General features: G+C 38.7%; 1 protein-coding gene and 1 non-coding gene across 3 annotated transcripts in view; both read right to left on the bottom strand.

Annotated features, from left to right (window-relative positions):
* IPO9 (importin 9) overlaps window positions 1-13398 on the bottom strand; it is a 56213-nt gene that overhangs the window by 9746 nt on the left and 33069 nt on the right. For both annotated transcript variants that reach the window (XM_059413090.1, XM_059413091.1), the window contains exon 14: window positions 11617-11776. In XM_059413090.1, coding sequence (XP_059269073.1) covers window positions 11617-11776 — 160 coding nt within the window. The remainder of the gene's footprint in view (window positions 1-11616; window positions 11777-13398) is intronic.
* LOC132026347 (small nucleolar RNA SNORA42/SNORA80 family) lies at window positions 11318-11453 on the bottom strand. Its single transcript, XR_009406866.1, has one exon. It is a non-coding gene; the product is annotated as a small nucleolar RNA SNORA42/SNORA80 family (small nucleolar RNA).

Raw genomic sequence — 13398 nt, 5'->3', positions numbered from 1 at the left:
GTCCCCCCTAATAGTTACAGGTTCTTTTTTGTATTGTTTTGTTTTAAAGATTTTATTTGTTTATTTGTTCGAGACAGAGAGCACAGGGAGGGGGAGTGGCAGGCAGAGGGAGAAGGAGGCTCCCTGGGGAGCAAGGAGTCTGATGCAGGACTCAATCCCAGGACTCTGGGATCATGATCTGAGCTGAAGGCAGATGCTTAACTGACTAAGTCACCCAAGCATCCCAATAGTTAGACAGTTTTTAACATCTTTTCTAGCATAACTGTTAATTAGTAAGAGAATATATAACTTTCATGTTGTACAAATTCTGTACTTTTTGGAGTATTTTGCATCCTAAAATGAGATCAATTTGAATAGCCATTCTATGCAATAATAAATTTGTGTAGTATCTGTGTAAAACAGAAAATTGTGTACTAAAATTTGTATACTACCTGTAGGGTTTAAAGTTTTCTATACATAGTTTTAACTTACCTCTTATTCAATATTTACTGAATGCTACCTACCATGTCCAGTGGAATATAATTATACTGTTTAAGTCTGTACTATTGTTTATCTTCAGAATGGCAATAAAAGTCAATAAAAACGCTGCTTCTCTATGTTAAAAGAATCTAGTACAGAAACAAGGCACTCTGCAGGTACTCAATAAATGGTTTTTCCTAATTTTTTTAAGTGGCTTATAACCATGTTACTTGTGTCTGATGCTGGGTTCAAAGGTCCATAATGAACAGTGAAACTGTGGGCTTTGATCTCTCAGATTTGTCCACAGACTTTTAAAAAAATACTTATTTACTTATTTGAGAGAGAAAGAGAGAGCGAGCGAGCAAGCGAGTGGAGGGAGGAACAGAGGGAGAGGAACAAGCAGATCCCACAACCCATGAGATCATGACCTGAGCAGAAATCATGAGTTGGACACTCAACCAAGTGAGCCACCCAGGAGCCCCGTAGTTTTTATTTTTTGGTGCATAACATCTTGGTTTTCAATTCTACCTTGCTCTGGATCTAACTTTTCCTTAAGAGCTAAACTCTCATCTGGCCTTGGCGAGCTCTCAATGCCTTAGACTAGGTTTTGCGCCCTTCTCTCTACTGGTACTCAACTCTGCTCTACCTTCTTCCCTCTGCTTCCCCACTCTAAGGATTTACAGTTACTGTTCTTCTGATGAACCTGAAACTATACAGTCTGGTAGATCACAGAGATCGCATCATCTGCTTAGATCATATGGGATCTTGTATGCCACACTAAAGAAGGTGAGACTATTCTGGAAGCCAGTGTATCTCAAACCTTTTTTTTTAAAACAAATGATTCCTAATACCTTCTTTGCCCTCCCCCAAAGTCTTCAAGCAACACTGAAACCCCAGGAAGATGCCATAGATTTATACTGTGGCTTCATATGTCACCTGGCATACCAGGATACCTGTATCTCAGTTTGAAGAGCACAACTGGGACCATGAGAATTTCACTTACAGGAGCAGAAATATCAGGTGTCTGTTTTACTACTTTTTTAGTTTTTTTAATGAAGATTTTATTTATTTATCACAAGTAGGCAAAGAGACAGGCAGAGAGAGAGAAGGAAGCAGGCTCCCTGCTGATCAGAGAGCCCGATGCAGGGCTCGATCCCAGGACCCTGGGATCATGACCTGAGCAGAAGGCAGAGGCTTTAACCCACTGAGCCACCCAGGTGCCCCTCAGGTTTCTGTTTTAGAAAGAACAGTTATACAGCTAAAATACTACAGACTGCTGGAATAGAGGCTGGAGCAGAGACATCTATTAGGAAGTGACAGCAGCAATTTAGACACAAGAAGTCGAGAATACAAGCTAGGCTAGTAGTGGTAGGAGAGAAGAGATGAAAGGCGAAGGAACCAAGACCGGAAAGGGAGAGATCTGGGATCTCCACTTTTACTAAAACAGGGGATACAAAATCTCTTCAAGCGTAAGATCTAAAGGTACTAATTCCTTTAAAAAAAAAAAAAAAAAAAAAAAAAAGGTCCCGATTTCTTCTACTAAAACAGAGAATACAGGTAGGGCAGGCTTGGAGGGGGTCAACAGTAAGCTTAGTAGCAGAAGTGTTTCTCTTTAGATACTTAAAGATACATCCGCCCTGGTATTGATAAGTAGCAGATACATTAATTTAGAGCTCTGGAGAAAAGCTGGCATTAACTATGATTTGAGAAATGTGACACAAGTAGGAGCATCTGTTGACCAGTATCTTGTTTCAGAAATGATTTTGGGCAGTTTGCAATGATACATAATTATGACATGGAAGAATACATTAAAACCAGGGCAAAAGAAAAGCAAAGTGGTATGATGGCGATAAAAGTCTGCGAGTGACATCAGAAAGAACAGTTTCAGTAATGTGATAAGGACAGAAGCCAGATTGTAACTGGGTGGGAAACTGAATAGGGAAATGACCAACTGGAAAATCTTGGCTGTGAAGAAAAGAATAGCTAGGATCCCTTCATAGACAGTTTCTAACCTGGGATCCACAGATGTGGTCAAGGGATCCAGCCCTTGATACATTATATAACATTTTATAAACATGTATAATTGTCCATTTCCCTGGTGTGCAAAGCTTTTGTCACCTTTTCAGAAGTTTGCTTCATCTTTCAAGTAAATTAGTGCCCATGTAGTCAGAGACTTAACATTATTTTAAGTTCTCTTCACATTTTTTTCTGATTATAAAATGTAACTTTACAAACAAATCAACTTAAATTTTTTAACTTGATTTTTTTCAGCTTTATTGAGGTATAAGTACATATACCATTGTAAGATAATTAAAGTGTACACTGCGGTCATATGGTATTGATGTACACCTACACTGTTGAAGTTCCTCCTCATCTCATTTGTTAACGCAACCAACACATCATACATTTTTGTGTGTGTGAGAAAATTTAGGTTCTATTCTTTTAGAAAATTTCAGTTATACAACAGTGTTATCAAATATCATCAGTTTTGTATTAGATCCTCTGATCATCTCAGAGAGTATGTGTATCCTTTTATCAACCTCTCTCTACAGCCCCACCCTCTAACAGCCACTTTTTAAAAGATTTTATTTATTTGAGACAGAGAGACAGACAGAATGAGCATGAGTGGTTGGAGAAGCAGAGCGAGAGGGACATGCAGACTCTGCACTAAGCCCAGAGCCCGTAAAAGGGCTCGATCCCAAGACCCTGAGATTGTGACCCAAACTGAAATCAAGAGTCTGACACTTAACTGACTGAGCCACCCAGGTAACCCCACTGCTTTCTTTTTAAATGAGAATGACTTCTATTTTTAGTTCTAGATATAAATAATACCATGCAGTATTTGTCTGTGTGGCTTTTTTCACTTTGCATGATACCTTTACGATCCATTCCTGCTGCTGCCAATGGCAGGAGCTCCTTCCTTCTCACAGCTAAATAATACTCCAGTGCGCATGTACGCCACATCTCTATCCCTTCATCTGCTGACACATGCTTGGGTTGTTCCCATATGTTGGCTACTGTAAATAACAAGCAATGAACACGGGAGTGTGATCTCTTTTAGATCCTGTTTTCATGTCCTTTGGATATTTACTCCAAAGTGGGATTGTTAAAAGAAATGGTAATTCTACTTAAAATTTTTGAGGAAACCCCATACTGCTTTTCATATACTGCTTTACCAATCAATATACATTCCTACCAACAGTGTACAAGGGTTCCCTTTTCTCCACATCCTTATCAACACTTGTTATTTTGGATAACAATACACTTGTTTTGGATGACAAGCCATTCTAACACGTGTGAGGTGTTATCTCATTGTGGTTTTGATTTGCATTTCTCTGATAATTAGAGATGTTAAGCACCTTTTTTCACTTAACTGTTGGCCACTTACAGGTCTTCTTTGGTAAAAAGTCTGTATTCAGTTCCTGTGCCATTTTTTTTTTTTTTAAAGATTTTTATTTATTTATTTGACAGATCAGAAGTAGGCAGAGGCAGGCAGGCAGAGAGAGTGGGGGAAGCAGGCTCCCTGCCGAGCAGAGAGCCCAATGCGGGGCTTGATCCCAGGACCCTGAGATCATGACCTGAGCTGAAGGCAGAGGCTTTAACCCACTGAGCCACCCAGGTGCCCCCTGTGCCATTTTTTAACTTGATTGTTTCATTTGCTTTTGAGTTTTTAAAAAATATATTTAGAACATCAATCCCTTACTAATATGTTTTACAAATAGTTTCTCCCATTTTGATGGTTGCCTTTCATTTTGTAGATGGCTTCCTTGGCTATGCAAAAGCTTTTCAGCTTGATGTAGTTCCACTTACTTATTTTTTTGCTTTTGTTGCCTTTGTCCTTAGTGTCAAACTCAAAAAGCCACTGCCAAAACCAATACCACAGATCTTAACTTCTATGTTTTCTTCTAGAAGTTTCATGGTTTTAGGTCTTGTGTTCAAATTTTTAATCCATTCTGAGTTAACTTTGGTGTATGGTATAAGAATAAGGGTTCAGTTTCACTCTTTTGCATATGGCTCACCAGTTTTCCCAACACCATTCATTGAAGAGACTACATTTCCCCCACTATATACTTTTGGCTCCTTTGCTGTAAATTAATTGACATTTATGTGTGGGTTTATTTCCAGGCTCTGCATTCTGTTCCACTGATCTACGTATCTATTTTACGAAAATACCATACTGTTTTGATTACTACTATAGTTTTGTAATATAGTTTGAAATCAGGGAGTATGAAGCCTCCAGTTTTGTTTTTCTCAAGACTGTTTTGACCATTCAAGATCTTTTCTGATTCCATACAAATTTTAAGACTGTCTGCCACTGGAAGTTTTAATAGGAATTGCACTGAATCTATAGATTGTTTTCAGGAGTGAAAATTTTAATAACATTAATTCTTCTAATTCATGAGCATAGAATTAACTTTCCATCTTATTTGTGTTCTTTAATTTCTTTCCTCAGTATCTTATATGGTATACAGATATCAGTTATCAGTGTACAGATCTTTTTTTTAAATAAAATATTTCATTATTTCAGAGAGAGAGTGTATGCACGTAAACGCATGAATGGGGGGAGGGGCAGGGGATAAGCACGTTCCTTGTTTAGCCCCAGGACCTTGAGATCATGACCCAAGCTGAAGTAGGATGCTTAACTGACTGAGCCACCCAGGGACCTCTTCAGTTTACAGAGCTTCCACCTACTTGGTTAAATTTATTCTTGGTATTTTATTGTTCTTGATGCAATTATAAATAGTATTGTTTTAATAATTTTCTCAAAGTTCATTATTAGAACTACAACTGATTTTTGTGTATCCTGCATCCTGTAAATTTACTGAAATAGTTCTAGCAATGTTTCAGTGGAGTTTTTAAGGTTTTTCTATATATAATACCATGTCAACTGCAAAGAGACAAGTTTATGTCTTCCTTTCCAATCTGGAAACTTCCATTACTATGTGGAATAGGAATGGTAATAGTGGACATCCTTGTCTTATTCTTGGTCATTTTTTTTTAAAGATTTTATTTATTTATTTAACAGACAGAGATCACAAGGAGGCAGAGAGGCAGGCAGAGAGAGAGGAAGGGAAGCAGGCTCCCCGCTGAGCAGAGAGCCCAATGGGGTGCTCGATCCCAGGACCCTGGGATCATGACCTGAGCTGAAGGTAGAGGCGTTAACCCACCGAGCCACCCAGGTGCCCCTTATTCTTGGTCTTAAATGAAAAACGTAATGTTAGCTGTGGGTCTATCATAGTTGGTCTCTATTGTGTTAAGGTGTGTTCCCACTAAACTCACTGTGTTTATCATCAATGGATACTGAATTTTGTCAAATGCTTTTACTGAATCTACTGATATAATCCTATCATTTTTATCTTTCATTTTATTAACTGGTATATCACACTGATTGGTTTACATATGCTGAACCATCCTTGTATTTCAGGGATAAATCCCACTTGATCACAGCTGTGATCTTTTAAATGTACAGTTGAATTTGGTTTTCTCCTATTATGTTGAGGCTTTCTGCATCTATATTCATCAGGGATATTAGCCTATAGTTTTCTTTTCTTGCACTGTCTTTGTCTGGTTTTGGTATTAGGTAAATGCTGGCTTTATAAAATGAGTTTGGTATTTAGTTTTTTTGGGAAAGTCGGAGCAAGGTTTGTATTAGTTCTTTAAATGTTTGGTAGAATTTACAGTGAAATCATCTGGTCCTGGACTTTTCTTTTATGGGAAGTTTTTGATTACTGATCCAATATCCTTAACTTGTTAATGTCTGTTCAGATTATCTATTTTTCACAATTCAGTCTTGACAAGCTGTATATAGTTTCTAGGAATTTCTTCTAGGTTATCCAATTTGTTGGCATTCATAGTAGTCTCTTATGATCCTTTGCATTTTTGTGATATCAATTATAATGTCTCCTCTTTCATTTCTGGTTTTTAAAAAAGACTTATTTATTTATTTATTTAGAGAGAGAGGATGCACACATATGTGCAAGCAGGGCCTTGAGGGACAGAGGGAGGGGGACAGAGAGAATCCTCAAGCAGACTCCCCTGATGAGAGAAGAGCCCAACTTGGGTCTCAATCTCATGACCCTGAGATCATGACCTGAGCTAAAACCAAGAGTCAGGGGCTTAACTGACTGAGCCACCCGGGTGCTTCTCATTTCTGATTTTTTTTTTTTTTAAGATTTTATTTATTTATTTGACAGAGATCACAAGCAGGCAGAGAGGCAGGTAGAGAAACAGGAAGGGAAGCAGGCTCCCCGCTGAGCAGAGAGCCTGATGGGGGGCTCGATCCCAGGACCCTGGGATCATGACCTGAGCTAAAGGCAGAGGCGTTAACCCACTGAGCCACCCAGGCACCCTGTCATTTCTGATTTTATATTTGAGCCTTCTCTCATTTCTTTTTAGCCTAACTAGTTTGTCAGTTTTGTGTTTTCAAGACACAGAGCTCTTAGGTTATTTGGTTTTTTCTATGGTTTTCCTGGTCTCTATTTATTTTTGCTCAATCTTCTTATTATTAACTTTGGGCTTAATTTATTGTTCTTTTTCTAGTTCCTGAGATGTAAAGTTAAGTTGTTTGAGATATTTTTTTTTCTTTTCTTAATGTAGAGACTTATCTCTACATATAAACTTCTCTCCTAAAACTGGTTTTGCTGAGCGGGGGTGGTGAGAAAAAAATAAAAATTAAAAATTAAAAAAATAAAATAAAACTGGTTTTGCTGCATCCCTTAAGTCTTGGTATGTTACGTTTCCATTCTTATTTCACGATATCTTTTCTGTTTTTCTTTTGATTTCTTTTTCCATTGATTATTTAGGAGTTTGTTAATTTTAACATATTTGTGTATTTTCTAGTTCTCCTCCTGTAATTAATTTCTAGTGTTATTTCACTGTGTTTGGAAAAGATAGTTGGTATGATTTCAATCTTAAGTTTGCTAGGACTTGTTTTGTGACCTAACACATGACCTTTCCTGGAGGATGTTCTGTGCATGCTTGAAGTCTATACTTGTGCTGTTGGAAAAGACGTTCTTTTATGTGTATTAGGTCCATTTAGTCAAAAGTATAATTCAAGTTCAGTATATTCTTACTGATTTCTGTTTGGATAACCTATCCATTGTTGAAAGTGGGTTATTAAAGTCCCCTAGTATTACTGTATTATTGTCTATTTTTCCCTTCAGATGTCAGTATTTGCTTAATATACTTAGGTGTTTCAATGTCAAATGTATATATATTTACAAATGCTGTATCTTTTTGTTGAATTGACCCCTTTATCATTAAACAATGACTTTCTTTCTATCTCTTGTACAGCTTCTGAGCGAAAGTCTATTTTATATGATAAAAACATAACTACCCTTATTCTGTTCTGGTTTCTACTTGCATGGAATAGCTCTTCCATCACTCAATTTGAGCATGTGTCCTGAAGTGAGGCTCCTAAAGGCAGCACATAAGTTGGGTCGTTTTTAAAAAATCCATTTGGCTACTCTTGACTTTTGATTAGAGATTTATTTTTTTAATAAAGATTTTATTTATTTATTTGAGAGAGAGAGCATAAGGGGGGGCAGAAGGAGAAAGAGAAGCAGACTCCCTACTGAGCAGGGAGCCCGATGCTGATGCCAGGCTCGATCCCAGGACCCTGAGATCATGACCTGAGCTGAAAGCAGATGCTTAACCAACTGAGCCACCTAGGTGTCCCTTGATTAGAGAGTTAAATCCACTTACAAGTAATTTTTGAGAGGCACCTGGATGGTTTAGTCAGTTAAGCCTATGACTCTTTATCTCTGCTTAGGTTTTGATCTCAGGGTCATGAGTTCAAGCAGTGCACTGGGCTGGCTCCACACTAGGCATGGAGCCTACCTCCCCCTCCCAAAAAATTTTAAAGAAATTAACAAAAATTTTTTTTTGATCAGTAAGGACTTATTAATGCCACCTTACTGTTTTCTGGCTCTTCTGTAGTTCCCTTGTTCCTTTTTTCCTTTCTTGCTCTCTTTTTGTATTTATGATTTCCCATAGTGGAATGCTTTGATTCTGTTGTCTATTACAGATTTTTGCTCTGTGGTTACTAGGAGGCCTACATAAAACATTTACAGATGTAACAGCTTATTTCACACTGATAACTTTATACAAAAGCTCTACTCTTTATTCACTCTCTTATGTTTTTGATGTCACAATTTAACTTTTTGTATTGTATATTCATTAACAAATTATTTAGCTAATTATTTTCAATACTTTTGTCCCTTAACCTTTAGCGTTAAGTGGTTAACACACTGCCAGATAACAGTATTAGAGTATTCTGACTTTTATTACACACTTATCTTTACCTGTGTTGTATATTTCATATTAATTTCAGTTCAGTTTGAAGAATCCCTTTCAGCACCTCTTGTAAGGTAGGTCTAGTGGTGAAGAATTACCTCAGCTTTGCTGGAGAGACTTTGTCTTGCCTTCATTCTTGAAGGACATCTTTGCCGCATACTCTTGGTTGACAGTTGTTTCAGCACTTCCTCCTGCCCTGCAAGGTTTCTGCTGCAAAGTCAGCTCATAAAAATGAGAGAAATATTTTTCTCTTGCTGCTTTAAAAACCATCTGATTTTAGACAGGGTTTTTGTTTTTTTTTTTTTAAACTAATGGTAGTTTTATTATAATGGATGTTGGAGAAGATCACTTTGAATTGAAATTTTAGCTTCATGAACTTGGGATGTATAATCTCTCTTTAGATTTGGGATGTTCTCAGACATTTTCTTTTAACGAAGCTTTCTGCTCCCTTCTCCCTCTTTTCTCCTTCCGGAGCTCCAATAAATCACAGATGGTTTCTCCTACTGGTATCCTCAAGTTCACACAGGTTTTCTTCATTCCTTTTCATTCCTTATTCTTTGCCCTCCTTGAGTGGAAAATTTCAAAGGTCCTGTCTTCTAGTTCACAGGGTTTTTTTTTTTTTTTAAAGATTTTATTTATTTACTTGACAGACAGAGATCACAAGTAGGCAGAGAGGCGGGCAAAGAGAGAGAGAGAGAGAGAGAGGAGGAAGCAGGCTCTCCGCAGAGCAGACAGCCCAATGCGGGGCTCGATCCCAGGACCCTGGGATCATGACCTGAGCCGAAAGCAGACGCTTTAACCCACTGAGCGACGCAGGCGCCCCTCTAGTTCACAGGTTTTTTTCTTCCTCTTGAGTTGTTCTGCTTTCGATGGTCTCTGTTGCTTTTTAAAATTTCATTCATTGTATTCATCTCTAGGATTTCCGCTTGGTTCTTTTTCATGATTTCTATTTCTCTGTTGAACTTCTCATTTTTTTTATATATTGTTTTTTTGATTTCACTGGTTTTTTGTGTTTTCTTATAGCTGAGCTCCTTAAAACAGCTATTTTGGATTCTTTATCAGGTATATCACACGTCTCTGTGTTTGGGGTCAGTTACTGGAAAATTACTTTTTCATTTCAAAAATTACATTTTTTCATTTCAAAAATTACACCTTTTTTGGTGTCACGTTTCCTTGATTCTTCATGTTCCTTGAAGTCTTTCTTGCACTGTTGTCTTCACATTTGAAGTAATGGTTGCTTCTCGCAGTCTTTAAAAGTGTCTAGTCTTGGGCTGCTTTGGCTCCAGGGCTGTGCTGGAATCTCTCTGCTGGACTCCTGGACTGCCGCAAACGCTCTCTCATCCTTATGTGATTGTCTAAATCTGTGTTTTCCAGGGGTCCCTGGACCACAGCTGAGACTGGGTAAAGCCAGTTCATGGACTACTTCAGGGTTTGCAGCTGGGACTGAGGTCTGTATTTCTAATCTCCAACACACTGCTAGGTAAGATCCTCCCAGGTACTTGATGTGTGATGCTGGTGATAGAATCCAAGCCAAATGGGGCTGGAGCCAACCCTTAAGGACATGGAGCTGTGTCTGGGGCTATAGCCAGGACTAGGGTTGATACATCAGCCACTGGGTGTGAGCCTGACTTCTCAAAATGGCTCTCCTTGTTCTTGGACAGCAGTGGGGTTTCAGACTCCTCTCTGGATCTCAAAGCTCCCACAAAGGCACTGTTGTCCATCAATAGATGCCAAGTTATTGTTGAGGGAGGGAGACAAGTGAGGGGCATCTTATTCAGCCATCCTGCATACATTATTTCTCCTTAATGCTTTCTAAAGACATACATAATAATCCCAGCATCTGCATCTCTGTTTCAAAAGGTAAGACGAGAGTACCAGTAGGTAGAAGATGAATTTTATATTTTTAGGATTTTAGGTAGTTTTTAGGATTCAACTGAGACTCTTAAGTTTGGACATTAAAATATTTCTTAAAACAACAATACTCCCTCTGATCTTGGTAGGAATATAAATAAATGACTAGTTGAGTCACTAGTATTATATTAGCTGTGAAAAGGGGAGATAAAACTGGGAAAAAACAAGCAGTGTTTCTAAGCCTTGTTATCCCAAATTTAGTCTCTAAAACAGAGAAATCAATCAACAAAATGACCTGAGGCTCTAATCCTGCTTCTATAATTCCTTTTCTTTCTTTTTTTCCCCCCAAGTTTTTATTTATTTATTTGACAGAGAGAGACACAGCAAGAGAGGGAACAGGGGGAGAGGGAGAAGCAGGCTTCTAGCTGAGCAGGGAGCCTGACGTGGGGCTCGATACCAGGACCCTGGGTCTATGACCCGAGCCGAAGGCAGACACTTAACAGAGACACCCAGGTGCCAGTGTTTCTGTAATTCTTCACTGTACCATCCTATGCAAGTTATTTATCTCTCAAGTCTTCACCTTTCTAAGAAAGGGAGTTGATCTAGATGTTTCCAGAGCTGGAGTGAACTTTCAAGGAATGAGGAACGAAAGGGAACAAGAGCTACTGGGACTCAAAGAAGCCAAGTTCTTTTTTTTCCTGTTTTCTCTTTTCACTGTGTGACCCACTTCAGTGCCTGCAGCCTACGGCACAGAGGCCAGGCAATGGTTCAGGGCCACAGTTTGCTCTGGCATGGGGCACTATGAGAGGCCCAGGGGGGACGAGCCTGGCATAAATCCAAACCCATGCGTAGAAGCCATGTTTTTGATATGTTTTTTTGATATGATTCATTTGCCATTTGGTAGGAGATTTTCATCAGAAATTTCCAAGCAACATAATCCACTGGCCAAATGCTGTTTGGGACTTCTACTCTGAGGAATTTTCTCTTATCACCCTAAGGTGGTGTACTCACCCCCAGATGGCTCTCACGGCAGAAATTCGAACTGATGGGGGTTGTGTCTCATGAAGACCACTAACTGTTGCCTGTAGAAACTGCTGGATCAATTCAGGGGACATAGCAACAGTGAACCGACTGGCAGCCCAAAGTGCCCGGCCCAAGAGAAAAGGAGACACTGGGAGGAAGAGAGAGCAATTAGGGGTTGGACAATGAAATCTCCGTTATTTGCCCTTCCTCCTTTTCCACCTCCATCCTCAACTTGTTACAGTAACTGGATACTACACAATATACACAACTCAAATAAGGAAAAAGGATGATCTTATCAGATAAAAGCAAATGTTCGACCTATGGTACAGAATGCATTTTCCCAGTTTTGCTTTTCACTATTTGTTGCAAAGCAGATCTTTGAATATTCTTAGGCTAAAAAGACTTACCTCCTTCATTCCCATCCCTACCTCTCATTATCCTTTACCGGCACCACTAGTTAGTCCTCTAAATGTCTCCATTGCCAGTTTTTCCTATTCCTGGATCACTACTGAAGCCAATATAAATTATAGCTATCACTGTTTTACTTAGTACCTGTCAATAAATTCATAGTCTACCAAGTAAAGACCATTTTAGCTAAGCATTATAGTCAAGACCCCCTATGATCAGTAGCTTTAGCATTATCGATGATTTCCTTTTATGGACTCTGAACTCAAGCACATACACGTCCCAGCAACTCGCATCTTACCTTGCCATTTCTGTGCCTTGTATATAAGCCAACACATTCACCTCTACTTGCATCATACAACTGATCTCTTAGGCTGAAGTAATCCTAACTATCTCTGTGCTAGTCTTTAGCTTTCTTATATATTCTTACATATTTTGTTGGTTATTCAGCGACCAGTGTGACGATGTCTACCCTCCCCCTACTATAAGCTGCTTGAAGACAGAGTCTGTACTTAATAAGCTTATCACGGGGCCTACCTTAGTCACTCGTAAACATGTAGTTGTTGAGAATTATTGAACAGAACATAACAACCTTTGCCAGTCAGATAATCACATACAAATTTCCATCATACAGAAGTACTCAAAGTATGGCCCAGAGACTCCTGGGAGTCCCAAAGTTGAAACTTTCATAGTGATACCAAGTTATGATCCATCTCTTTCATTCTCATTCTTTCTTAAGTATACAATGGAGTTTTGCAGAGGTGATCTGATGTGTGCACCATGGCTCTGACAGCTAATGAAATGTATGTTAGCATTTCCTATATTTTACAAACTTCTCAGATTTATTTATTTACTCATTTTAGAGTGGGGGAGGCAGAGGGAGAGGGAGAGAATCTTAAGCAGACTCCACACCCAGTGCAGAGCCCGATTTGGGGCTTAGTTTCATGACCGGAGATCATGACCTGAGCCAAAATCAAAAGATACTTAACCATCTGAGCCACCCAGGTGCCCCAAAACTTCTCAGTTTCAATTTCCAATATGCTAAATATTGACACATAAAATTCACAGAAAAACTCTTTCAATCACTAGTAATTTTTAAGTGTAAAGGGGCCTGACACCAGAAAGTTTGAGAATGGCTGATGCAGAAAAGCTTCGAGCTATTGGCAGGATAATAAATGCTATATATTAAACTTTGCCCCAGTCTCAATTATAAATATTCTTAAGTCTCCATGAATTTTTGAAGGTTCTTTACTAGGGTAAATTCTACAAAAAATATATTGATGGGCTTAAGAAATTTCAACACTTTCATTCAACACATAATTATGAAATGCCTATTACATGCAAGGCACTGTGGAATACAAGCAT

The sequence above is a fragment of the Mustela nigripes genome, chromosome 10 (genome assembly GCF_022355385.1).
Source record: "Mustela nigripes isolate SB6536 chromosome 10, MUSNIG.SB6536, whole genome shotgun sequence".
Lineage (NCBI taxonomy): Eukaryota > Metazoa > Chordata > Mammalia > Carnivora > Mustelidae > Mustela > Mustela nigripes.
The sequence above is the reverse complement of the archived record's forward strand: the minus strand, read 5'-3'. Positions and strand labels throughout refer to the sequence as shown.